The following is a 27,697-nucleotide window of genomic DNA, read 5'->3' on the forward strand; positions in this document are numbered from 1 at the left end:
CCCGGATGATCAGTGCTACTTCCACACTGCTTCCACATCACTGGGCCCCTGGAACAGGCGCACTAGGGACTAACGTCTGCCTAGCACGTCTGAGCAGCCAACTTCTAGCAGAGCTGCTGATTTCCTGTTAAGCACTTCGCTAGCTCGAATGGTGAACAAATCATTAAATGTTGCGGCTCATTTAGACTTTCCAAACATTACCGAACTAAATGGACTAAACCTTGACAGTGAAATGAGTTGTTCCGTGAGGGTTGTGATGCTCAAAAAAATGTTTATGATGACAAACAGATGTCTCTTTCCCAATGTAAACTTATGTGGAAAAAGTCTTTCTGAGCCCAATGGCATCACGTGACGAACCCCAGAAAATGCAGTACCATTGTTTGGCCACTACAAATGCATCAATGACCAGCACCCTTCCTGGAGGCCTGGCTCTATGCAGGACCTCAGGAAGCGTGCTGAACTTTGAAGCCAATTTTTGTAGTGGCCAAATAGTGGAATTACAACTCCCAACCTTGTCAAGTGATGCAATTAGGCTCAAAAATGACTTTTCGCCATAAACTTACACTGGAAAATAGACAGTTGTAATTCCATGAATACAATATTAACATAAAGTTATAATAGATATATAAGTTATAACATAAAGTTACAACCCCCTGTCACTCACAGCAACATGACAATAAACATGTAAGACCCATCCAATCTAAATTCAAGACAAGGTGATACTTTTAAAGGCCTTTTATTGTTATTTTTGTGCATAAAAGCCTTTTATGACTTAAAGGGCCCCCAGCCATCCCTTGTTATGTTTTTGTTTTCCTTGTTACACCTGAAAAGTGAGGGTTTGACTTGTTGACTTAAACACAACTAAACCACACTCCCAAATGTCTGTAATTACACCTTTGCCAACAGAATCTCTATAAAACAGCAAAAAGAAGCCAGAGGGTAAAAACTCTTTCCACTTGAGTACCAGCATCTTTTCCCGTATGTAATCTAAGGACATGGGCAATTACCAGAAAGGCCACTTTTTGACAAGCTATCCATTAGAATTATGCATCTTGCCATGAGAAAGAAACAGACTTTACTTCAGTGGGTGAAAGACAGACAACAGGCAGAGAAATGGCAACAAATTATTGGTACGGAAAGGAGACAACCTGAAACGAAAACTTCAGCAAAATAAAGTATTTGCAGAAATGAAATAACACAGCAGTGAAATGGTGCTGAATCTGTCTCTCTTGCTATATGCTAAATCAATGGTTCCCAACTAGTGAGTCACAGACCAAAAGTGGATCGCCATACTGTTCTAAATGGACCGCAAGTGAAGCTGTAAAGTTTGTCAGAAATACAATTTATTTTGAAGTAAAGTAAACTTCCAGCACAGTGCCATTTCATTTTATTCTTGCAATGTTTTACTTCTTTTTGCCCTTAGCCAACATGTTGTTTATATTTTTGAAATAAAACTGAATATATATAATATATGGTCATTTATCTAATGTGTGGACCCTGAAATAATGATTAAGAGGAAATCTGGACCCCCTGACTAGACCATTTGGCAACCACTGTTCTTAATCTCCACTGTAGCGGACGAGAAAATCGATCTAATTAACCCATTTATTGCAGACACTTGAGTCATCAGAAACCACTACGCCAATTAATAATTAATTCTGTACACACATGATCGAACATCTAATTTGTTTAATTATTAATATTGAAACTAGAGTCAATGCTCGGTCAAGAAGTTGCACACACACACACATACACACACCAAAATTCACAAAAATTTGCTGCCGTGAGGGGGGAGGAGAGCGTCTGAGTGACTGGGAAAGAAACAGAGGGGCCTGTGTTTACACTGGCGGGTTGAGCGGCTTGTGAAGGCCCATGGAAATGACCAGCTCACATCTAATGGAGAGAAAGCTCCCCCATGACTGACAGAGCCTGCCTGCCTTTGAGGTTCTCCACAATCAACTCAGTCCGTTTCCCAGCGTGCTTCACTCCCCAGGGCGGCCACACCAAACGAAACAAATAAGGGAGATAAAAAGGAAAATGGTTGCCATACCAGGAACACTGCAGGAGGGCGTTCACTGAGGGTGAAGGGGTACGTGCGGCACAGAAAAGCCGGACACTTAACGAGTTGTTCGCTGACTTGCTGCACGCTGTAATTCCAGCACTAATGGAGGGGCTAGAGCGCCAAGGACGTCCCAACAGTGTAATTTCTGAGACTGTCTTCACTGACGATGTACAGTACTTAATCCCTACGGAGGAAAATGAATCTACAAATAATTGGCGTAGGTCTCCTTCCATGTTGTGCTGTGATGTTTCCACCATGTGTTCCAAGCCATTTTCTCCATCTAATTGCATTCAAAAAGAAAATAACAACCAGCGCAGGGCCCCAGTGGTCTCACAGTGGACCACAAAGACAGAACTGATCTTCTTTTAAGTTGCGAGTAAATTTTCAAAAGGGAGTTTTCATCATAAAGCCCAGTGTTACCATCCATTTCACAATACCATCTGTCTTCTGGGAAGAGAATGGATTTCTTGTATCGGCATTTTGGATCTCCATCAACAGGCCCAGACTCTATTGATTCACATAATTACATTAGACGGCTTTAGTCCTTTTCACAGCAGCTTTATGGTTATAGATGAGTTCACGGGGCCGAGACGTGTCAAAGCAGAGTCCAGCTGGAGAGAAAAAAGGCTCGGGAAGGGCAGAGGAGAAATTAACGAGTGAATGGATTGATGGACCTACAGGGTAATGCAAGGCCTGTTCCATCCATCACTGCCAAAGAAGGGACACTCACACATTCTCACACACACGCACACACACACACACACACACACACACACACACACACACAGAGCTAATAAATTGCATTCAGTTATGTCATCCAGTTGTCGTCTGTGCACTTCACACTTATTCCTCCACCTGTTATTTCTCACAAATCATCTCAATCTGAGATCAGAGAGGGCTTAGAGATGATTTCCACCCTGAGAGTCACGCTGTGCGCAAAACCCACTGCCAATTCTACAGAGAACTTATTTCTTCCAAGCATTAAAAACAACGGCTTTTCATTCTGTGAAAATGCACATTTGTATAGTTATGATGAAGATCCTTAGAAAGAAGTTGAAAAACTTCTCAAAAAGTCCATGATCGCCATCTAGTGGAGGAGAGAGCGATGGCTCCTGGCAGGTATTAAAACATGCAACATTCATTAGCTTGCACTGACACAAAGCACTGCATCAAGGCTATTTTCTGTCAGGTGTTGTTTTTATTTGAGGGAATTTGAATCTGTTAATCGTAGACAACTTGAATTAGGAAAACTTCATGAAAATGCTAACATGTGGTCTTTATGTTTGACCAATTTAGCGTTACAAACCACAATTTTGTCATTTTCTAAATATTGTGGCAACAAAAAATATTAATTTTTAATATAAGAGGCACAGAACCACAAGAGTGGTGCTATTAGGGCTGTACTGAATTTTTATTTAATTTTTTTTTTACATTTGAGGTTTCTATTGAGTTTTTCAAAAGATGTCATCACTCAAACAAACAAAGAAACCTAATTTTAAATAAAATGGTAAAACAGATTCAGTTTCTTTTTCTAAATGAATTAGTAGTGTTAGAGCCAAAACACAATTGGATAACCACATTTATTAAAAATGAAAGGTGCTGTTAGATTAATGTGGGGCTGTTGATACAGGCATGTAACTCTCATTGCGCGTGACAAGCCAGAGAGCAAACTGTTTTTGACCGCAGTGAAAATGTTGTTTTTGAAATGTCAAACAGCAGCAAACTGTATTAAAAAGTGTACTGAAGCAGAGTATTTTGTTAGATAAAAAAAAAAAGTTGTGAATTTCAGAAATGATGTTTTCAAAAGACGGACTTTACAATGTTCTTGAGTTGGAAATGTTTGGATCACGAATTGAAAACAAGCACAGCCACCACTGAAATCTAACTGCAGAGGTTTGGTGTAATTTAGGTTACACTCAGAGTGTCTTCCTCCTGGCAGTTATTATGTGTCAGGTCTGATAAGCAAGACAGCTGTGTGTATGACATTATTTATAAGTCTCAACATAACCATTAACCATAAACTCTTCAACTCTTCAGGTACAGTGAGGTTAAAAAAAATACTCAGGGGTAAGGGGGTTTAATTCGGCAAACATGTTGCAGCTGGGGTTAAAACTATGAAGGCAAAGTGCTTTGTGAACTTGGAGAAAACAACCACAAGAGGGCACCACTGACTTTTAGCTTTTAACTTAAGAAAGCATGTTTGCTTTCTTCACAACAAGGTACATGGATAGTTTACATACTGTGTATATGAGGGGATGCTGCAGAGCCCACATGTGACGGCGTCAGCACAGAGAGCTTCTGGTGTAAACTCCAGAGTGCGTGGTCATTTAGAGGACTTCTGGGTTGTTTTTCCTCAAGCCTTCTGAGAACCAGGATTCACTGCTCTCCTTCACTGATTGTTTCAGTTCCCTGCTTTCAGGTCCAGCATGTACACAAAGTCCATTTTTAAAACCTCAGTCCACCGTTACACCTTCAGGCAGCTCCACAACCACGGGGGCGCAGTCGTCCAAGTCTGCATCGAAGTCCCAGCGAAACTTCTTGGTCAGGTGAGCTTTGAACTTCTCTGCTCTCTTCCGCAGCGTGCCGTCTATACTGGGCCCAGTGGCAAACTGGAAAAAGTCCTGTGAGGAAATAAGTCAAAGAACTGATGATTTGTATTTATAAATGTGAGCATAACTTATAACAATAGCACACAATATTACAATATCATCATGATACTTAAGTCATGCTGCAATATTATTGCGATTTTAAATGTGTTGCAATATACTGAGTATTGTGATGACATAATGAAATGTATTTCCCCTTTTTCAACCACTTATTTGTGCTACCTATTGAGATAAAGTCTTCAGGCTGTCTATCTCACTTCAGTCTTTTTCATTGCAGCAAACTGTATCTAATGAACTAAAAAATTAACTGATTTTAATATTGTCATAGGCTACCAAAAGTTGCATATGTATTTGTAATATTAATAATTTATTTTTAAAAATAAATCAATACTGGGCTTCTGTTTATTGATACGATATTGCCATGCAAAAATGTCATGATAGTGTGTTCTATGGATTTTTTTCCCTCCATCCCCTACTTCCCTGTGTAATCAAAGTTCATGGCAAACACTAGGACCACGTATGCATCGATGTGAGGAATACAGAACAGGTAGGACCATCTTGCTACTCCTGAGAAAATTGATAAAAAAAAGAGCTCTGATCTTTGAAATACCAGACTTTGGCTTTTGTAATATGCCTCTAATTTCAGAGGTGAAATACATTAGAAATTGTACAATGATTATCTTCTTTTTTTCCTTTTTTCACATGTTGAAATGTGAAAGTAAAAATTTGGAAGGACATGATAAACTGCTGTGCCACGTAATCTTTTTTATTTAAACCACAAGAAGCTCAGAATAAATGTTGCGTATCAATCCTGATAAAGCCTCCGATGACGTTGTTTATTTCATTTGTTTGAACTTTGAGATCATGCTTATCTTAGTGTTTATGGGATCCTGAAGTTGTGCATTTACCTGCAGCGTGGAGGTGAGGAAGTTGTTCTGAGACACAATGTCGACAAAGAAGTCAGGTGGGATTTCTCCGAGCTGGTGGTACAGCACAGCGATGAGCCCCAGATACAGCTCCTTACGCTTTCGCATCGCCTCCTCTGATCGACACAGCAGAGCGAGGAGTCTCTTCCAGTGCTCAAAACCCTCGTACACATTTCCAATCAGGAAACACACAAAGGCAAACTGCATTTCACCTGAGAGGGGAGGGACAACATGTGGTTAGCCTTATTATTAAAAAGTAAGACTTTGTATTATCTAACACAGTGGTCCCAACTGATAGGTTGCGGTCCAAAAGTGGGTGAAAAACACAGTGTATTTTGAAGTGTAGTGAATTTGAAGCACAGGGCTTTTATTTTGAAGTGCAGTTTCTTGTTGCAGAGTGAGAGATGTTTGAGAGTTTTTTATTTTTAGAAGAGTAACTATTTCATCGCCCTGTTCATGGTATTATGTGGCCTTTGTTTTTTCAAAAATACGAATAGACTGAATTATTTATCATTAGAGGGGGCTCACATATATATTTTTTTTTACTATCTCCAAAGCTACCAATATTTTTCCTTGAGCCTCCCTGAGATTTTCAGAGAAAATGTGTCCCACATGATGTCTCAAGGACCGTCAGAAATTTGACAATAATTTCTTTTTTTACAGTTTCTGGCTGTGATTTTGGTAAATTTTGGTGATTTTTTTTTTTTTTTTTTTGCAGGTTCGTCCGATTTGAAAGGCATATTTCTTTTAAAATAACTGCATTTTTTAAAACATACAAAAGAAAAAGAACATCGCTAAATATTAAGAGAAAATAAACATTGCCAAAAAGTTTTAAAGAAAAAAAAATTTTTTTAAATTTAAAATTTTAAAAAATTAAGTTTTTTTTTGTTTTTTTTTTTTAAATCACAAAACTTTTTTTTTAAGGAAAAACAAAAATCGCAAAAAAATAAAAAATAAATTGCAAAAAGTTTTTAAAGAAAGCATGTCTGTCAAAGCTGTGGGCCTGGCAGGTTTGGAAGCCATGTTTTTTTTTTTAACTTTTATAGTTTTTTTTTCCCTGGTTTTAACCAACTGCACTTTATTCTTGCAATATGTTTTATCCAATTCTGTTTTAAGCCCACCTGTTATTTACAGTTTGTCAAATAAAATTGTATAAGTGGATATTTCTCTTATGTGCAGACCTTTAACTAGTGACTAAGGAGAAATCTGGACCCAGTCTCTGGACCAGTTGGGAACCACTGATCTAACACACACCTAGCAGGTTAAGAGGCTGCAGCTCATGGTTCTTCTCCAGCACGGTCTCCAGGGCGTAGCTCAGGTCCAGGCTGCACTGGGTGATCTCGGCCGGTGTCGCCCCAGCAGGGTACGTCTTCTTGGGGATGACAGAGAAGCGCAGCTCCGTCCCTTCCCTCTGCTTCATCCTGGGGAGCCTGTCGAGCCCCTCTTTCATGCTCTGGCAGGCCGTGTCATTCCTCGGCTGCTCTGCCCTGTCTTTGGTGTGTCTCAGCTGCAGCTCAGGGATGACGTCACTGAAGGCACATACACGTCCTGAAAGAGGCTGCAAGTTCTTCGCCACCTCGTCGCTCAGACGGTCAGTGAGGGACACCCACTTCCTCATCACCTCGTACGGATAGGGCCCCAGGTAAGGATCCAGGTCTCGCAAGGACGCCCTGATCTGGCTCACCTCCTCTTCGTTTTTGGAGGCTGAGAAGTCCAGATCTTCTTCTTTGGGATCCCATTTGGCCAGCAGGATGTCCCTGGGTTTGAGAGTGAGGAAGAGTCCCGTCTTTGGGCCCATTTCTCCTCCACAGCTTGGAGAGTTCACAGAGCAGTAGTGGAGGAAGTGCAGACCTGGAGGGATCATCTTCACACCCTTGAAGCGGGGACCAACCTGCCAACTCTTGCAGTCAATCCCAAGCTCTGTGCCCTGAGGGACACCCAGCAGCACCAGGGTCGCCCCCTCCTCAAACAGCCTCAGAGCAACATCTGGATCCATGTCCACACTGCTGCTGCTCGCCATGTCTGCTCTGTCCAGGGCTGCTTGACTTGAACGTAACGTCACTGACTAAAACAAAAGAGGCAACACAAGAACCAAACTCCGCTTTCAGCTGGTAAGTTTAAAATTCGTGTTCAGCAGGATTTCTTCAAAATTTGTAGACTGATGCTGCTTTTTCAAAATGTTTTGAATGAATACAGTTAATCTGTCTCTAATTAACACATGCGAGTAAAATATAACGTAAATAAGACATTTAAATAATGTCTAAAACGTACTTTTGTTAATATTATTGATGCGTATATTCCAAACAATACCTTGTGTTGTTTGTTGTTGTTTCACGTCGTTAGAAAATCGTTGAGTCCACGCCGTGCATCAAATCTCCTGCTCCGGGCGAAAACGGTGCTGTATAAGAAAGGTTCCGCCTCTGGAGTAGTGTGGCCTTTACCAGGGAAGTGTACTTTAGACACAAAGTTATTGTTGTTTACTTTGAGTGCTACTGTCATTTTACTCCAAAGGGTAAATTTTAATGAATTATCTTATAATATTAGATCAATATCATATACATTGTTAAGATGGTAAAAAAAAATAAAATAAAATAAAAAAATTAAAAAAAATTAAAAATTGGTAATGAGTGACATAAAGCCCTTTGTCTTTTACTTGTATTATGTATTTATTTATTTATTTATTGTAAAATAAATAAATATAATAATAATAATAAGAAGAAGAAGAACAACAACAACAACAAGAAGAACAAGAACAAGAATTGAAAGCAGCCACCAATAAATATGGTTGAGAGACATAAAGTCTTGTTTTACTATCTCAAAAGTCTAAAAATCTATTTTATGTATTAGTTAATTAATTAATTAATTAATCTATTTATTTATTTATTTTTAATCCCATGTAATCCCATGTAACCTGTCAGATAATGTGGTAAAAAAAATTTAAAATGTAAACAATATGAAGACACTACACGTATACCACCACCACTAATAATAATAATATTAATAATGATAACAACAATAATATAAATCAGACCATTAAAAAATGTGTTTTATTAAACTGCATATTCTCCAAAACATAAATGACAGAGGAACATTTCATAGTTATGAGGACATGTGGCTTACAAAGACAAAACTGGTAGTTACAACAAGGGAGACTTTGGAAAATGTGCATATTCTGATTGTACTGAAATGCATTGTTAATATTTTTAGCTTATCTGTGTATAAAACTGTTACATAAAACAAGGAGCAATGCTGACATGCAAAATCTGGTAGAGTTTTAACACACGTAACACTGAGAACCTGACAAAAATAAACATCCACGACACTGCATTTGAAAACCGGTAAATACAGTCATTGGCCATGTAATATCTGCTGTTTGATGCAGTGAACTTTATGGAAATCCACTTGAAAGTAGCACAGCTGAACAAAAAATAAGGAAGACACAACATTTCCTAATTTGAGAACATGGAGACACTCTGAAGTTTCTGCCAACAGAAGATCAGTGCGTTGATAACTTTCATTAACCTCAGTCTTTTTCTCTTCTTTCCTCGTATTTTCTGTCCAGCTGAACAAGAGGGTGTCTTCCCCTGAAAGCATACAACCAGAAGAGGAATTGTTAAGCAGCAACATGTTGGCTTTTATCAATGTATCTACTTCAAAACTTAATACTGTTATTTCAGGGTCACATCATTAAGGATGGTTATGCCTCCTTGTATAGATCAGCATACTTTATTTGTTACTTATTGTATGTATGACATAAGTGGTAAGGATAAACATTTCTGTGATGCACAGTTTTGTTTTGCTCATTGGTGTGTCCTTTTTCATGTGAGGAAAATTGAATATTAGTACATCAACTTAATAGAGATGGAAGACTTTCTACAGTTTTCTAAAGTCATTCTCCTCACCAGATAATCAGGGCTGCAGTTGTGGCTGATGAGCCGCTCCATGCTCTCCAGTGGCTTTTCCAGGTCAGACTGCTGATTGCCACCTCTCTGACACCGCACTTGCTGTGTCATACCATAGATGGAAACCAGGATACGACGTGCCTGCCATAGCACAGCAGCACAGTGAGTGGATAAAATAAAATTGCACTGAAGTAGCTCACTGATGGTAGTACACAACAAAGTTACGCAATATCACTGTATCTGGACAATTTAGCCTGCTATGAGTCATGATTACCCTGTCCGTGGTGCTGAAAGTGCATATACTGTAGTGCCATTTACCTTTCCTGAAGGACAGGGGTCTCTCGCTTTGGAGGTGTTAAGAGAGCCAGTCAAATTCTGCAAAACAACAAAACAAATATTGCTTTATTCAAAAAAGAAAAAAAGCCCCATACTGGTTCAGCTTAGACAGTTGCAAGCAGTGGACGTTTGAAGCTGTCACAGGATATTTAAGCACTGGTGTTTAACAACAGCTGCATCTCACTATAATAAACTGACAGTCCGACTTTCTTAATGGAGCTTTAAAATAAATTTAAATCAAATGAAATCAGGTTTTCTTATAGAACACATATAAAAACAATGAAGTTGACCAAAGTGCTTCACAGGGAGATAAAACAAAACACAGGAAAGAGCAAATCAAAACAGTCATTAACAGGAGAAAAGTAAATTAACGAGAGCATACAATATACAAAAACAACACAAAAATAGTATTGCACAAAAAAAAATAAAATATAGTTGTTGTTTTTTTAAATGTTAAAAAGCATGAATTAAATATGCTTCTATTAAAGTCACAAATGAGGAACACGTAATTGCAAAAACACGTCCACAGCAATGTCCTCATACCAGATTCTGCAGCTCAACAAAGATGACCTCTCTGTAGGAGTCCAGGATTTCTCTGTAGTTACATCTACGTTTACCACAAGCCTCAGCCAACAGGAGAACCACCAGGACACCACGGAGTAGAGTTCCGATCAGACACTAAAAAAAGAAGAGGCGTTAAAACAGATAATATGTAAAGAAAAATCCACTGTAGATTAACAGTGAAAGAAAAATACATGTTTAAGTTTTAAATGTGCGCCTCGTCGGACGCACAGTGCGCCGAAGCTTGACCTATGTTAAAACATCCGTCGGTTTCATGCTATGATGACCGATACAATACAGTCCACTTAAAGAGCAGCTCTTCACAGAGACTTCATTATCAGCGGCGACACTTTTACTAGTTGTCTACATCAGCTCATCTGTTGCGTAATTACGCACCAGATATCAAAACCACACATACCATTTATCATGTTCTACTGCAGGATCCTCAGACAAGCAAAGCCATCCCTGTCAGTATTTGGGAGATCCAAGGAACTAGCCCAGATCCGGCTGCGCTCATTGTCACACACACCCTTTTCCCCTTGTATTTTTAAATTTCCTCTGGTGGATACATTAACGCGCTGGCGGGTAGACTTCCAATGTGGAGCTCAGTGGTTTCCAACATCACCAAAGTCACTGCTGCTCCAATTTCCTTCCCCGTCATGGATTGGTGACGCTGGGCTTAGGATTTCATCAAACTCCAGTCCGATCAAGTCGAGGGCAACTTCAGTAATCAATCATTTGGATTCATGCTTTCGGTTTCGTTTGGAAGACGTGATGCCGGGAAGGAGTAGTGTGAAGAGCCGACTGTAACTTTTTGGTGCATGTTTTTATCCAATGCATACATTTTCACAGTGGGATGTAGACCCTGACCTATAGTATGAGCTACGGAAAACCAGTGGAAGCATGAAACGGTGCTTAATGGTGGTGCATGGGAACTGCATGGGAGGATTGGTGTGGGTGGACCGAAATGTCTGGGAAAACACATCTTACAAAGCAACTAGCTGTGCACACACAATAACATTTGACATTCAAATCACAACGGAGCATTTTATAACAACACTTGTTTAGGGAAAGGAGAAATTGTGCAATAAACTGTGTTATTTTGTTTATTGGATGCCTGCAAAGTATTTCAACACATTTCAAGCCATCTATGTAAAAAAACAGATCATCACTACAACATGGGAAACCATGTAACAATCCCTGACAAGGAGTTTATATACAAGGACTAAACAGTCAAATCTGGACATAAAAATAAAATTCCTCCAAAAGGAGATGTTTTGATTAATTTTCACAAACATTTCTTGACAATAACACCGGATCACTTGTGGTTTGTTGTTTTTTTTTTTCCCTTCCTCACTTACAGTGCCTGTTTAAAGGTCCAGTGTGTAGCATTCGGTGATATCTAGTGATGAGGTTGTAGATTACAACCAACTGAAACTTCTCCCAGATGCCAGTTTTGTAGGAGAACTCCAGCAAAGAACTACAAACACAAATGGACATATCTCCAGCTAGCGTTTGGTTTGTGGCTGCTGTAGAAACATGACTCTATGAAAGAGGACCCGCTCTGTGTGTAAATATGAACCATTCATTCTAAGGTAACAAAAACACATTTTACGTTTTAGGCAATTACACACAAATGAAATCATAGTTATGAATAAAATTTCTGCCTATATATCCCCATAAATTCAACACACTGGACCTTTAAAGTTCAGGTTTTACGATTTTCACAGCGACGACGACTAATCAGCAGAAAAATAGACTATTTGTCAAAGTGAAAGCAAATTCATCCTCATTTAGTACAAATATACAACAAAATGATTGCATCTTACTTTTAACCCTCTTTACTGTAACACACCTACATCCAGGGTTGGAAATAAGCACCAGCCGACCAAACCAGTGGTGGTAAAATATGCAAGTGGCTGCTAAATTTGCTTCATCTGCCAGGTACAAAAACAATGGTAAACTATTGAGTGGCCGGTAGATTTTGGAATCTGCTAGCCACGGTGGCAGGTCGACAATAAAGTTAATTTCCAACCCTGCCTACATCATTCAGGTGCAACATCTAGTTGCATGGAGATCACCTGAGTGTAATCGAGGAGTGACAAGTGAATATGCTCCAAAACCTGGACAGCGCAGTGCTGGTTTGTGCTGGTTTGCGATGCTTTTCACTGTATTTTAATTCAGCGCATGCTAACCTAAATCAACAGATTGTACAGCTGTTTTAAAAAAATACAATGTGGACCAACAGTGCAGCCAAACAATACTGACTAGTAGCAAGTATTTCACATGGGTGCTTGTTACAGTACCGTCTGAATAAATGTTTGTCAGAAGTTTGTCAAAGTTGTCAGAAGATGAAATTAAAGCGTAGCTGCCAAGATAGTTGCATAAGTTGTTTACACATGGTGATTATAGTCAATAATCATAATGTTGCCTTTCTTTATATGAATATTTATAATTCATTAATTGTGCAACTCACTTAACAAGAAGTGTTACCACAGTATTTACACCACCTACTACTGCTTCATCATTAGCTCACATGTATTCAATGCCAATACCTGCGGTCTCATGTACCTCTGCACTTTAATCGACTTCCCCAATCATGTTACTACCTAACGAGTGGCATTGAGTGTATTCAGTGAGTTAAGGTTAGATACACATCTACAAAGTTCATCAGCTAGTCAATCTCAAGGCAAAACTACTTCACACAGGCAAACATTCCAAACGAATCTTTGATATTGTGCATGAAAGTTACTGATGTGGTCAATATGTGCTGAGTTTCACACAGCATAACTCTGATGAAGCTACAGAGTTTAGAACATATATCAGAAGATAAAGAACAGAACTCAGAACTCTGATGTTACCTTTTAATTCATGAATCTGTAAAACATTTGTCTTCAGGAATTATGCTAAAGTTGATTTACAGATTCATGGATTAAGCCAGTACCTCAGTAGAGGAGGTGTGTTTCTCTTTAGTCACTCAGAAATATTTAAACAGTAGCCAGGTTGAGTCACCAGGTGCAGCTGGTGTTGCAAAGAGAAGCAAACTACTCATGTAACATCTGAGCTAGTGTTTGCCAGAATGCATGTGGGAGGCTGAAACAAAGTGGAAAAAGGTTCTTTGGTCTAATGAGACCAACATTACATTCAACCATCATACTGAGCTATATTTTTGTGTAAAGCAAAACAAGCCACACTATCAGAAACACACCATCTCAACCATCAAGTGATGGAGGCAACCTCACACTGAGGGGATTCTTCTTTGTTGCAGGGTTTGGGTAAAATGAGAACAAACTGCAACAGTCTGTAAGCACACTTGGGAGAGAGGTTACTTCTCAGCACCTCAAACATAAAACAAAATCAATGGAGGAATGGCTTAAAATAATATGTTTTTGAGTGGTTGAGTCTATAGACTCAAACTATTCACTATAGAGCTATAGATTCACTATACTATGACTATTCACAAATCCTGCTAGTGTCACTCCTTATTCACTTGAAGAGGGTGATAAGCGATTTTGAGTTTTTTATTGGCACCTTGTTTTCACTTTGACATTTAATCATAATTTTCTGTTGATAAACTGTGATTCAGTTTTGTAAAACAATAAACCCTGACAAAGGTAAGAGAATAGGTATGAATACTTTGTTTCTGGCACAGACACGCGAGTTCTGGTAGACAACAATAGTTGAGCATGTCCATAGCTGTTTCCTGCTTGACTGGTGACTGCCAGAGTCCTCCAGGTGTTTCAGTCCAAATTCACCAAGGCTCAGAATGTGTTCTTGATCTTGCTGGCTACCCCTGCTAAGATCTCTCCTGTCTTCTTCTGCCAGTTGAGGACATGTTTGGACTCGGCACACCACAACTCTCCATGGCGGGGCTCCGCATTCTCGCAGCGCTTTCGCACCTCTTCCTGCTGTTCCTGATGGATGAAGAACAGTAAGTTAGATACACAAAACACAATAAATTATGTAGAAATGTAATGTAACAATTCTATCCCGTGCAGTCCTGCCTCTTACTCCTTGATAACAGGGCTGAGTTTAAAGGAAGATTTTCATTTGAGTGATGCAATATCTATTCATAAAATCTGAGATTAGTCTTTTAATGTACATCTTTTCTCATGGACATCGGCAGATGCTGATTTACATCGTAAAAGCACAATGGCCCATGGCGATATTTACTACTCATTACACTCTGCACGTTTACAAGCACAGTTTAGTGGAGCTACTATTATAGCTTGATTGGGCCATTTACATGGCCATGTCCTAGTCCCAGTATACTAGCATTGGAGGACAATCGACTGATGGACGTTTGTCCGACTCCTCCATGGCAGATGGAGATAAACCCCCTTTCGGCTAGTTGCAATAAACCTATATTATTTATACAGTCTATGCAATCAGCTTATGATTTTCAATAGCTTCTGGGTAGAAAACTGCCGCATCACCTACATATAATCAAACCTGAGTAAAATCTTAACTGACTAGTTTTAAGCCACCTAACAGAAATCAATATCAGTTTAAGTTTATGCTGTATTTAGAATATTTTCAAGTAAGACAGCCCTTACCGACAGAGATTTGAAGCCGTCATATCAAAAACAACAGACTAAATTGAGAAAAAAGTCATTTTACTCAACCGACCAAATATTCAAAGATAGTGTACGGCTGAACTAAAAGTATGGAATTTTTTTAGGTGGATAAAATCTGTTTTTTTACGATTCGTCCACAGCTGGACATTGCATAGCTCCCGTGCAGGTGTTGTGAGACGGTATTTTATTTAGCAGAGGAAGAGGGCGATTGCTGGGGTGTGAACTTTTTTATTTAAAATAAACACAAAATACTGTAAGTGTAACTTAGACAATTTCCCAGTGTGCTTTGTGCAGAGACAAGCGCGCATTATCACTTGAAAATGAGCAATGTAACAGTTGGCATCTTTTTGTGTTTAGAGTTTTTCTAAACTTTAAGTGTTTAAATGTTTAGAGGTCACACCACCAATCAAATCAATGTGTGAAATCAGTGCTGAGACCCGGCCCTAACTGAAAGCCTTAGCAAAACCAAATGAACTTGCATTTGATTGCAAAATGCACCTGTCATTCTCCTGCACCTGTCTTCATTTTGACTTGACAGGACTTTCATGACCACTGACAAATACACAAAGTGGTGCAAGTGTTAAACCCAGATAAAAAAAAGACAGAATAATAAGATCCTTACCTCTGTGCCGTGCTGCAGCTCAAACTTGTAGAAGAGAGCCCAAGCATCTCCCAGGTCTGGCTCAATCTTTACTGTCCTCAGGAACCACTCTCTGGCTTTGGTTATCTTTCGCTCACTCCAGAACAATCTACAACGTGTGAACAAGATTGCATTTTAAATGAATAAAAATTCAAGTACTATGCCTAGAAGTTTTCTAAAGATGGTGTAAAACCAGAACTATGGCAACTGATAAAATATTATATGATAAAGATTTGGATCAAGAGCATAACTTATTACTGAGAAAGAGAGTGGAAAAAGTGAAAAGATGCTGTCATACTTGGCTACAGCAAGCAAAACATGGGGATCATGTTCACACTTCTTCAGAGCATCCACACTCTTAGTCTTCCTCTGGGGCCTAGCCTCCAAAAACACTGCCTCAGCCCACAGGATACCTTGTAGGAAGAAAACAGGAGTGGGGGCACAACAGAAACCAAAAAATACACAACTTTCGTGTATTGAAATATAATCTGCAGCCTGGACAATTGGAAAACCGCTGACAATACAGACATTCTCATCTAAATATAGAATATTTTTACAGAGATACGTTTTGCAATACATTTAGTTAAATTTGATGTATTTCAAGACCTGATACATTGACTTTATTAAACTATTTTGCAAAATTTAGAGCCCTATTTGACCCTTACAATGCCTGTTCTGAGGTCAGATTAAAACAGGTTGTTTTTCTTGGCTTCTGGAATAAAAAAGGTTTTACTAAAGGTCTTCTCTCAACAGCAGGACTCTTCTTACCTGAATTGGGGCACTCCTGCAGGGCTTTGGCCATCAGAGTGTTGGCAATGTTCTTCAGTCCAGCCCTGAACTCCAGCCTCACCGACTCCAACCTTTAACATAATAATATACACATAATTTTAGAAGCACAGATTTACAAATCTGTCACATAATTTCGAGGGCTAATTTCTTTTTGACATCAATCCCAGTTTGGGTTTCTGTGCTGTATATATGTGGTGTAATAACTTGGTACGCAAATAAAATTTGCCTTAAGGCATAGAGAACAGACGTTTGAGATAAATTTGTCACAGGTGACACATTTTAATTGAAAGCTCCTCCGCAGGCAGCGTCCTGCTTTTGCATCCAGGTGGCCTCTCACGGTGTCTTTGTAGTGTTTTTTTCTCACCATAGCTCGGGGCTCTGAGGGTTCTTGAGTCGAGCCTTCTCCAGGATTGCTCTGGCTCTGGTCAGCTGTCCCACTCTCTCTTCAAGACGGGCCAGCAGCAACCACAGGCCCACAGAGTGGGGACACTTTTTCAACTGCGGAAACAAACAATTTATTTAAAACTTATTTTTTCTTTTTAATTAGTTTTTTTGGGGGGGGGGGTTATTGCCTTTAATGGACAGGACAGTTTGAGCGTGGAAGGGAGAGAGCGAGAGGGGGCAACATGCAACAAAGGACAGAGGCCGCTCTATCCACTGAGCCACCAGGCACCCCTAAAACTTATTTTGATCTGACCAGATATCAAGCACTAATTTTCATCAAAAATGTTATGTTACTGAAAATGCTATTTAAAGTCAAACTTCCTTGGTTCTCTTGCCCCAAACACTTCCCCAGCCTCACCCCTTGGTTGTAGGCCTCTCTGGCTTTGTCCATGTTTTCACACTGTTCTTCTATCTGGCCTCTCATCATCCAAAGTTTGGGGAAGTCCTCGTAGTGTTTTAGGGCCTCTGTGCATAACTCCTGGGCAGCTTCTATGTTCCCCAACACCCACTCCAACTTCACTGACTTCATGAACACCTGTAGAGATAACAAACATATAAAATTGTCATATACTTGATATATTAACACACAGGCTAAACTATCATTTTTAGTAATATACTATATGTAGAATTAGATTCCAGTGGTGGCTGCGTAGCAATATTTCCAAATAGTGTGATGCAAACATGTCTAATAACTCCAGAGCATTGTGAAGTCCAAAAGTAAAAAAATATTGGAAAAAGATCAATGTAATCATTTGTAAAATTAAAAACATGGTTAATCTAAAGAAAGATTCTTTAATCCGTATTCATTGGCATTAACCTAAAAAAAAAAAAACAACCAAAAAATCACTGTCTTGAAAAAACTTTTTGCTCTCTTGCTTGCCACACACAAAGAGAAGCCCGCCACCTGTATTATCAAGCTTTCAAGGCTTCTTTACATACAGATAAGTAAAGGAAGTGTAGCCAGGTCACCTGATAAAGAGAGTGATAGTTTAAAAGCATTGCTGACAGCATCTGTCAACCTGAGCGGTGCTGACTGTTTTGAGGTGTAGAAACCTGGCAAGTCTGAACCTGAGGAAGACAGCATGTTTGAAGAAAATAGCTACAGTGCAATGCACTATTAACTTACTATTAAACACTGGCGTTAAAGTGGAGAAGAATTAAAACCTGATAATCTAGCCATCATCTCTAAACATGGGTGAGAGCTCTATTCATATCAGTATTGCATAATAAAAACAAACTGTCTTCACCGGTTCAGAGGGTCACAAAACAGCAGTAAAAGAACAAAAGGACAGGACAGTTCCTGTACAGAAGACATTTTCCCCTGTACAGATTAACAGCCAAGAAAGTCTTTGTGCGTTGCTCCATCAATCTTCTGAGTAAAGTACTTTTTTGTTCTAGGTTAGGATTTCTCTTGAGTCTGCGTTACAATCCAACAAACACAAGATGATAGGACACAAAGACTGACTGAATGGGAGGACAATTTCTCAAATTTAATGCAGCAGATCAGTGGATTTCTATCAGTTTCTACTCTTTTTTTAACTGGATCATTATGAGAGTTCTACATAGGGAAATTGCTCTCTTTTACACTTTCTCACTTACACACTCGCACTCACCCTGGCTGTTGGGGCACTGCTGCGGGCCTTGGCCAGCAGTCGACGGGCTCTTTCATACTCGTTATTCTCAGACTCCAGTTTGACAGCAGCCAGCCAGATCTCCTCACTGTTGGGGTTAGCCTACAGAGGAAAATAGAGTTAAGACACAGGCTTGGGTGGTTACTGCATTATCAAGTTTAAGTTTGCAGAACCTCTTCATCACCTGGAAGGCCAGAGCAAGAATACTTCTGGCTGCGGGCACATCCTCAGCCAGCCACTTTGACTTGGCCCCCATCAGCCACAGGACCTCTGCCTTTGGACAGTGAGCCACAGCCCTTTGGAGCAGGGCCTCCAAAGACTCTCTGAGAGATGCAAATAGGCACAGAAGAGTAATGGAGGGGAGGAGCACAGTGGCAGTTGATTCAGCACACGAGAGGTAAAGGAGAGAAACACAGAATGTTAAAAACAGATTCTTGATTAATAAATAAGGACACCAAGTAATGAAGACAGCTTTTGGCTCCTACTGTTTACTCTGCTAAGAAACCAAATTTGTTCACCTGGTACCATTATTCTTCTCAAAGTAGGCAGCTCTAAGCCAGACACTTTTTTTACTGGGGAACACCTGCAGAGCATGGGCATAGATGGCCCTAGCACACTCCAGTGCTCCATGGGCCACACACTGAAATGTAACAGACAAGCACCTCAGTTAAGTTGAACATCAATTATGTGAATGGCCTGTCAAGGTGTCAGAGTTTGAGCATGGTCTGTGTAAAAATAGCTACTCACACTATCTGCATCCTCCATCCAGGTGTGTTTGCGATCCTCTTCCTCAATGCCAATCCCTATTACGGCCCTTATCACGGCCTGGCATGTAGCCACACTGCCTGCTTTGTCACACTCCTCTGCATCCTGCAGGACAAGAAGAATCATTTAGGAGGAAAGAATTCATGGGTGGTACACAGAGGGAGTATGCAAGAGAGTTCAGGCCATGAACTGCTGACCCCAATAGTAAAGTAGACAGCAAATTAATCAGAGTAAGTGATTTAGATGTTGATAAATACACACTTGAAATGTCCGAGAAAAATATCTTCTGATATCAAAACCCCCTAAATGAACCCGTATCCACGTGGACAACCGATAGTTTATACACAATCAATCTTTTATGAGAAGTTGACGCTAGATGATTCTTATGTGCAGAACGACGGACTAACTCTGGGTCCCTTACACAAAAGGCTTCTTGTAAGAACTGCTAAATCCTGCTGTGCTTAAAGCACATCTGTTGTCGGTGCTGAAAGGAGTGAACTAGCAAATGGTCTTGATAAATGTACCACAAAAACCACATACTTTGCCAGAGGTTCGAAAAGGCTCGGTAGTAAAAGACAATAAAAAAAAATCAATGTGTAAAAGTGGATTGCAGTAAAGGATTGCAAAACAACTGTGAACTGAACTAAACAAAATGTCAGTCACACTGCTGGCTTTTATTCTGTTACACCCAGATGAAAAAGCTGAGAGCAGCTTTGCCAAAGTATGCTGGCATGCTATCAAAGCTGACAAACACATGACGCTGACTCTACTCACTCAACACCAAGGTTTAAAGGCATAATCATTCATTTTTGACTGTATGACTTGCAGATTATACTCAAGAGTATTTATGGTCAAGATGAAGAAATATCAAGGTTATTTCATGTGCTGGTCATAGTAACGAGAGGCTGGATTTACCCCTGTGTATGCTAATGTCACGGATGGTTAGTTCCAGCATAAAAAAACACAATTGTTGACAATTTGAATTGAGCACTGTACCTTTAAAAAGCTTCAATCATCACTTTTGTATAATCTTCTACCTTCATTTACACATAATAAATGAGGGGACCACAATGTTAGAAACACTTTACAATGCAATCTACAATAAAAAAATAAGACCTTTGTTGTTTCAAGTAATGCCTCTGTCCTCTTTCAGAGACCTTAAAGATTTCCAATTATTGACCTATATTCATTTTTTATGAGGGAATCAATTATTAATTCAGTGCAGGAAGTCTCCGTCCACCACCAACAGCTGAAGGAAACCCTGCCTTTTCTCTTTCTCTATGAAACCACAAAGCAGCAGGAACACACCTGTATCCACTGCTCTCTGTTGATCTCCACACCGTTGGCGCGTAGAGAAGTGATGGCTCTGTCGATGATTTTGTCCACCATCTGAGTGTTGCCATTGGCCTCCTCCAGCTTGGCAGCAGTGATCCAGATGTGGCGATCGGTGGGGATGTTCTCTCGAGCTTTGTTCAGGACACGCCGGGCGTTCTCATACGTCTCTAACCGGGCCAGTGCCAGCCACAACTAGAGGATTGAGAGAAATAATTAGATGTAGGGGGAAGGTGCAAAGGTTTACATGTTGCACTGCAGTGAGTGCAGGGATGAACGCTAATTTTATTTTTCGCCAGTAACTCTACCAGAACCTTCATTGCTTCAAATTGTTCTCCCCAGCTCTATTTACCCCTAAACACACTTTTTTTAACGCCTGTATAGTGTACAGAGAAACCATACACTCAAACACTAGACATCATATTTAGAGAATGTTTATATAAATGTTTAAGTGCCACAGAATAATTTCAAATGTTACTAAAACATTTGAAGTTTATTAAGTGTGTTTTGTTTTAAATTAGAAAACTACAACTAAATTTATTGACAATAGTAGACAAGTCACTGTTTTTGAAGTTATTGAACCTTTTTCCAATGAAAACTCCCCAAAAATTGTACAGAAGCATTTTTTTCTTCCAAAATGAGTATTGTAGCATAATTAATAGGCGGTATTTAGAAATGTTAAGTGATTTTGCCAACAATACACTGTTTAAGAGAGAAGTTATTGATTATATTTTATTTCTTTACAGTGTTGCACTTTGTGGACAGTTCAGGCACACTTGTCTCCCGGCCAACTGCACTCAGCGAGCAATGCTACTGTCCAGCTCAGAGGACGACTCGTGTTGATGAAAAGAAGGCTGAAACTCCTTCTCTACTCCTCTACCTTGTAGAGCTGGAAAGAGGTGTTGTTTGTGATTTAACAACGTTGTGCTTATGAGTTATTGATTTGGAAAGTTCAATCCGTGAATATCTTTACAACTTCACTGTACTGTACTTTACTGAACTGTATCAGGCACACAACTGATGTCCCTTCTTCCCAGTATTGAATCTTTTAACCATCCTACTTTCACCCTTGAGTTCAGTTTTATCGTGTTGGTCCTTTATAAAATGCTAATATATTTGCATTTTTATTTGTTGGTATATTTCATGCTGTAAAAAATTATTAAATGAAAGCATGTGTTAAACGTACCTCCACACTAGTAGGGCAACACTCCACAGCTCTGCTTAGCATGATCCTGGCATCCTCTGGTTCCTCCAACTCAACAGCTGTCTTCCACAGTCGAACTGACTTGGACACGTTCTCCAAGGCTATGTGGGTTACAATTACACTACTGTTATTTCATTGACACTTAAATTGTGAGTGATTTACAGCATGTGAGCGGTGATATAAATTTTAATCCTTGGATTTTGCTGTTACAGGCTCTCTGTTTAACAAATTACAGATTCTGGCACAATAACAGCAGGATTTTAAATACTGAAAATACACTGACATTAGGTATATTCACATCGGAACTACATCATATATAATGGCAAAAAAAGGGAATGGAGGCATTTAAAATTTCAGTGAACACACAAGAAAAAAAAAAACAAAAAAAACACCAAAAAGCATTTCCTGCAACCGCAGTAAAGCTCAATAGTGTCTGGGTGGGAAGGGAGGGTTGTGTATGTAATGCAGTAAGTAGAGCAGAGGTAACTGAACATGTAGAGGCAAAGAGAGCTCTTCCACAGAGGAAGCCCCACATCCATCTCTGTCAGTAGGGTATGCTGCTGGGAAGTAATGGTGTATGTGTTTACGTGCGTGCGTGTCAAGGCACTGACACCATGTTTCAGTTGGGGTGGCTGGCCTTGACGAGAAGCCAAGACTACAGCTGCCAAATGTAACCCTTATGAAACTGTCCTTATTAAATCATACATGTACGCATGACTGTCGGTGGGGGATAGATTGAGACTTGTTTTGATTTTTTGGCCGGCAGAAATTAGTGTCTTCCTTTTGGCAAGGAAAGTCTTACGCATTCATTCGCGTATGCGAGGCTGATAAGGCAGGCAAAACTCATCATAGCAACATAGCAGAAATCAAAACATCAACTTTTGAATTTCTCACTATTTAACAACATATATAAAACTGTAAATACTATTAAATATATTGTTACAATTGAATTTATCTGGGAGCCTTACCCTTCCTGAGGACTCTTTTCTTGGCCCTGATGTCTGTCTCCAGCTCTGCAGCTCTGATGTAGATGCGGACGGACTGTGGCAGGTGGCGGACAGCCTGGGCTACAACGGCTTTGGCTGTGTCGCCGGGCTGGAGCCTGGCTGCCTCCAGCCACACGTCCTCACTCTGGTAGGCAAAAAAGAAATGCTTACATCAACAAGAGAGCAAGGACCATTTTCTCCACTGCAACTCTGGACTATGTCATGAAACCCAACAGCTGGCAAAGTATAACGAACGGTTGCATTTTCCTACAAACATGAGTGTATAAAATCCCAATCTATAGCCTGTATGAGTTAATGGCCATAGCTATTTGCACATGTACTTGTGTCGACCTTCCTTTACCTTGGGACACATCTCTGTGCCTTTCATAATCAGGTTCCTGGCCACCTGCAGTTTGCCAGTCACCTCCTCCAGCCTGGCAGAGGCAATCCAGGCAGGCGGATGATGAGGATTGGTCTCTCTCACCGATTTCAGTAGTAGACGAGCCTTCTTGATGTCACTGGACATGCAGAACAAAAAACAAACCATTAGACATTGCAGAATTTATTAACACAAATACACCATACAAACTTCTTGTGTCATCATTGTGTCTCTACCTGATGTCTCCTCCATGTGTGGGGATCATGGAGTTGAGATCTGTCAGGTAGCCCTTAGGATCCACCACTGTCTGTCCGCTCACTGAGTCAGACACCTGAAGATTAATAAAAGGCCGACACAGGTGAGAGAGAACAATCAATTCTGTGCATCGACTGCATCCACACAGACAGTATGAATGACAGAATGGGTAAAGGATGATCATTGGTTACCTGGCTCAGCCTCATATCCATGAGTGTGTTTCTGGCCTGACCAATTTTCCTCATGTCCAGCTCTCCTGTCCCTGGGGTCATGCTTCCTGGATAAGGTGTGTTCAGACCTCCCAGCTAGAGGAGAGAAGAAATCGTGATAATGAAGAGGAGCATTACACCCTCTGTGAGAATTTTGTTCTGGAGTGGTGACAAGGCTTATGAAACATACAGCTAGATCGTATGACCCTTTTCTCGGCACTGTAAATGATACCTGTTAAAAATCTAAGTCTTAACAAGACTGTCTTTGCTGCAGGGCTGAACTACACAGTCCAGTGAATTTGTGATAATGCAAAATTTGAAAACGCTATATGTACAGGTACATAGCAAAAACTGACCACATTTCAACCAACAGATATTTCCATTTGTCATGTGATCATTTTGAGTGAAAATATATGTAACTCATGTCTGTTTACAATTAAAAAGTTTGTCTTTGCTTTCTTCACAACATTTAAAAGCACTTAGACTTATTTGTAATCACAGTACTTACAAAAAACAAAACAAAACAAAAACATTACAATGATATTTTTATACCATTCAACCCAACTTTGCAGGGATGTCCACTGATTTTACATGAGAACAGGAGAATGTGAAAACATCTTTAATACTTAGTTGAAGCAATTTGCATTTTTCCCATGAGATATCCTGACTCCTGCTGGTTCAAGTTGAAACTACAGCACATATTTTAAGTGAGGCATGTTATTATGAGTATGTGTGTTTGCATGTGTGATACTGACCCCTTGCAGAGGGTCAACAGTGGTGTGGTTCTCTCCGGTCTGCAGGTGTTTGGAAAAGAAGCTGTCGGGGACAGGGGTGAGTTTCTCATAGCGGGGATTTCTCTGGCGCTTATTCCTGGCATCTCCCACCTCAGGGATGCTCAGCCACTCCTCCTCTGACACCTCTGCCAACTTCCTCTGTGAAGCGGTGGAAAATGGAGAATAAAAAGGAATGAAAGAAAGGTGTGAATCAACAAAGAGTAAAAGTATTTTTGTTGATATTTTTCGCTAATGATAAGACAGCTCACTAATTATGAGTGCTATGAAAGCAAGAGGTGCTATAAGACTGATCTGCAGAATTCTACCCCCCCACACAAAAAAACGGACACTTGTTACTTTTTTTGTGACAACCTCTAAAATAGAGTTACAGTGACTTTTTGTAGTTTGGGAGTATATGGTTTTTTACCCAACAGTGACAAAATATCGTAAGTCCACAAAATGGTAAGAGACAGGAGTAAGAAAAGGACAGTAGAGGAAAATTCAGTTTGATCACAGGTGAAAGAGAAAGGCAAAGTTTTGGCATATCATGTTTAATTTTTTACCTTTAAATCTGAAAATTGTTGCTGGATTTTGGGTCGCTCCATACGGTATTTCTCAATTTCTTCCTTTTCTCTCAGTTCCCTAAAAATAAACAAGAAAGCATTCCATGAGCTCACATGCAGTATGAAGCACACAGGATGTCAAATATAGACTGGAAAACTTGGGAAGGATATGCTTGTTCCTTAAAACTCAGGTGGGAAACAGACTCAATTTTAGTAACCTTCTTTCTTTGCGTCTTTCATCCATCCTTTTGTCCAGTGCTGCATATATAGCATCTGCTTCTTCGTCATCCTTCTCATAGGGCCCACTAGAAAACAAGCTACCCGCGTATCCATTAAACTGTAAGAAAAAAGGAGCCCAATAGTTATCATTGCAACAAGTCCATGGAACCAGCTTCACAAAAAATAAATATCAAACAACACCCAGAAGACAGTCCAATCATAAGCACCTCATCATAGTTAGTGTCGTTCAGATCTTCATCATCATCATCCTGGTTCTTTTTCATTTGGTCCCCAACTGTCCTCTTCCCTGGCGGTGCATGTCGGTCATCCACTGGATCATTGGCATCACGAGCAGGACCGATATCAGATCGTGTGGTGAAACCAGTTGCACTACAGAGTAGAAATTCATTCAAATGTTACACAAATAAACAGAGGTCAACTAAAAGGGGAACTACACCTCTATTCAATTTTAACAGATGTTATTCTTGTGGTCTAAGACAATCCAAAAATATTAGTAAACATGAACAACTCTTTTTGGAAATAAAACACCAGGGTGCTTTAACTGCATAGGGTATAGAACCTGAAGCTGCTCCATAGACAATAAATGGGTCCACAATATCAGGCTCCGTTAATTTTCTGAGAAGCAGCACCTGACTTTATACTCTAAAAAATCACGAGTTTAACACTTCTCTGTTTTCTGGCTTTGAGTGAAAGAAGCTAATGTTCACAAAATTGATTGAACTTTCCCACGCCATGGAAATAACATATAAGAAATATTAATTTTTAGTGTTCCCCTTTATTGCATAACCAGTTGATGATGGTTACTTGACAGCCTTATCTAGGCTTTTAAGCATTCTGATCATTAACTTATTCATGTCAAATCATGCTTCTTTGTCAGGCACTTGAATATGATCAGCAGAATTCCTAATTTTAGCTCTATTTGCAGTAAATTGTCAGCAGGCTATGCAGGGTCAGAAAATTAATATTAGTTTAATTGGCCTGGCATTAAGAGGAGGAGGATTTCAAATCAATACAACCTTTGATAATACCGAGATAATATCTAGCTAAGACAAGACCTTCTCATTCCCACACTGGGAAAATTCACACGTTATAGCAGCTCAGAAGTTAAAAGCAAGGGAAAAGAAGTTTTTTAAAAAGTCATTAAAAAGACATAAAATATATTACAAAAAATAGATTAAATAAAACTAAAATAATATAAAATCTATATACACCTTTCACGTATACAGACACTGTACATGATTGACAGTTATATAGAATAACTAGCATATGCATATCGTGTGCAGTATATTTACTGTTATAATATGTAAAATATAGCCTATATATTATTGTGCAGCAAGTGGTAAAATATTGCACAGTGGGTAAGTGCACAGCCATGTTATTGATATGTACATTAAAACATTTTTAAAATATGATCATGAATGAATAAAATACATATAGCCTGTGGTGGAATTCGTGCACATTTCTTTTCGTGCTGTAACGATACTATTGTGTACTTAGATATAATTTATGCATTAGTAGGGGTAGTTACGATGTTTTTCACCTTTGCTCTATTACTAGTAACTAATATGCGCATATCAACGCCAGATAATCGCTGAACATTCACCGAACAGGCTGCACCAAGTCACCAAACCAAGTCTGCAAGCTACCAAACTGTTGTGGTCAGTTAGCAAGTTAGCTAGGCATGTTAGCTTACCCTCTGCCCAGACCGGGGACGTAGCCCAGCGGAGCGGGCATCCCCAGAAACGGCTTCTTCTTTTTCCCCATCAGCGGAGAGGCGAGAGGCATTATCGGGGGCCCACCGCCGACCCCCGCCGCCCCGCCGCCTCCTGCTGAGGATTTGGAGACAATTTTAGGTCCTTGTTTAGCTGAAGTGCTCGCCATCGTTTCTCCAACGACGAGGAGGTAAGAGGAGGCTAACTAACTGCCGGATAAATAACAGTCGCACTTCCGTTAGCAGCAAACAGCGACCCGGGCCTTCTGGAAACTTCCGTCGGTGTTTGTAACAGCGCCCCCACCGGCTAGGAGGGTTTCAGTTTGTTTTTATTTCTCTTATGATATTTATTTAGTTTAAAATTGATGTGAATAGTGTAACTTGCATATTTTCCACGTCCCCCTGCATAACTGTGTTACTGAAATTACTTCTTTAAGATATTTTTCATGTTTCAACCTAATATAATTTTTTTTGCAGTAGCCACAGGAGGGCGCCACACCCTGAAAAATAATAAACCTATTGCATTTCAGTGAGCAACTTAGAAGATATGACTCAGAGATGAACGAGAAGTTAGTAACAAGTACACGAAAATAACTATTCATTCTAATAATAATTATATAAGTCTAATTTTAAATATATAATTATGATAGTAAATAAATAAATAAATAGTAAATATTTATCTGGATTTTTTCCATTCCATTTTTTTGCAATTTGCAATTTGCAGGACATCTTTTGCCAAGATGCTCTTTGACTTTTTTGCTCTTTTTTTTTAGCTCAGTCCAAAGGTTTAAATACTTGTTAAAAAA

At 39.6% G+C, this 27,697-nt stretch overlaps 2 protein-coding genes across 2 annotated transcripts; both read right to left on the reverse strand.

Moving 5' to 3' along the window:
* Window positions 1-4,143: 4,143 nt before the first annotated feature.
* On the reverse strand, window positions 4,144-7,940 carry aar2 (AAR2 splicing factor). Its single transcript, XM_042491821.1, has 3 exons — window positions 6,849-7,940; window positions 5,577-5,806; window positions 4,144-4,683 (listed from the first exon to the last, which is right to left on the reverse strand). Exons 1-3 carry the CDS (start codon window positions 7,612-7,614, stop codon window positions 4,516-4,518), a joined length of 1,164 nt encoding a protein of 387 aa, XP_042347755.1. The 5' UTR covers window positions 7,615-7,940; the 3' UTR covers window positions 4,144-4,515.
* Window positions 7,941-11,489: 3,549 nt separating this feature from the next.
* On the reverse strand, window positions 11,490-27,092 carry prpf6 (PRP6 pre-mRNA processing factor 6 homolog (S. cerevisiae)). The gene is made up of 21 exons (XM_042491824.1): window positions 26,874-27,092; window positions 25,387-25,549; window positions 25,159-25,277; window positions 24,941-25,019; window positions 24,360-24,536; window positions 23,587-23,700; window positions 23,377-23,471; window positions 23,123-23,279; window positions 22,744-22,906; window positions 21,758-21,876; window positions 20,548-20,766; window positions 19,222-19,344; window positions 18,993-19,114; window positions 18,659-18,797; window positions 18,457-18,576; window positions 17,202-17,378; window positions 16,764-16,897; window positions 16,379-16,470; window positions 15,909-16,023; window positions 15,593-15,719; window positions 11,490-14,307 (listed from the first exon to the last, which is right to left on the reverse strand). Exons 1-21 carry the CDS (start codon window positions 27,059-27,061, stop codon window positions 14,155-14,157), a joined length of 2,895 nt encoding a protein of 964 aa, XP_042347758.1. The 5' UTR covers window positions 27,062-27,092; the 3' UTR covers window positions 11,490-14,154.
* Between the last annotated feature and the right edge of the window lie 605 nt (window positions 27,093-27,697).

The sequence above is a fragment of the Plectropomus leopardus genome, chromosome 8 (genome assembly GCF_008729295.1).
Source record: "Plectropomus leopardus isolate mb chromosome 8, YSFRI_Pleo_2.0, whole genome shotgun sequence".
Classification (NCBI taxonomy): Eukaryota; Metazoa; Chordata; class Actinopteri; order Perciformes; family Serranidae; genus Plectropomus; species Plectropomus leopardus.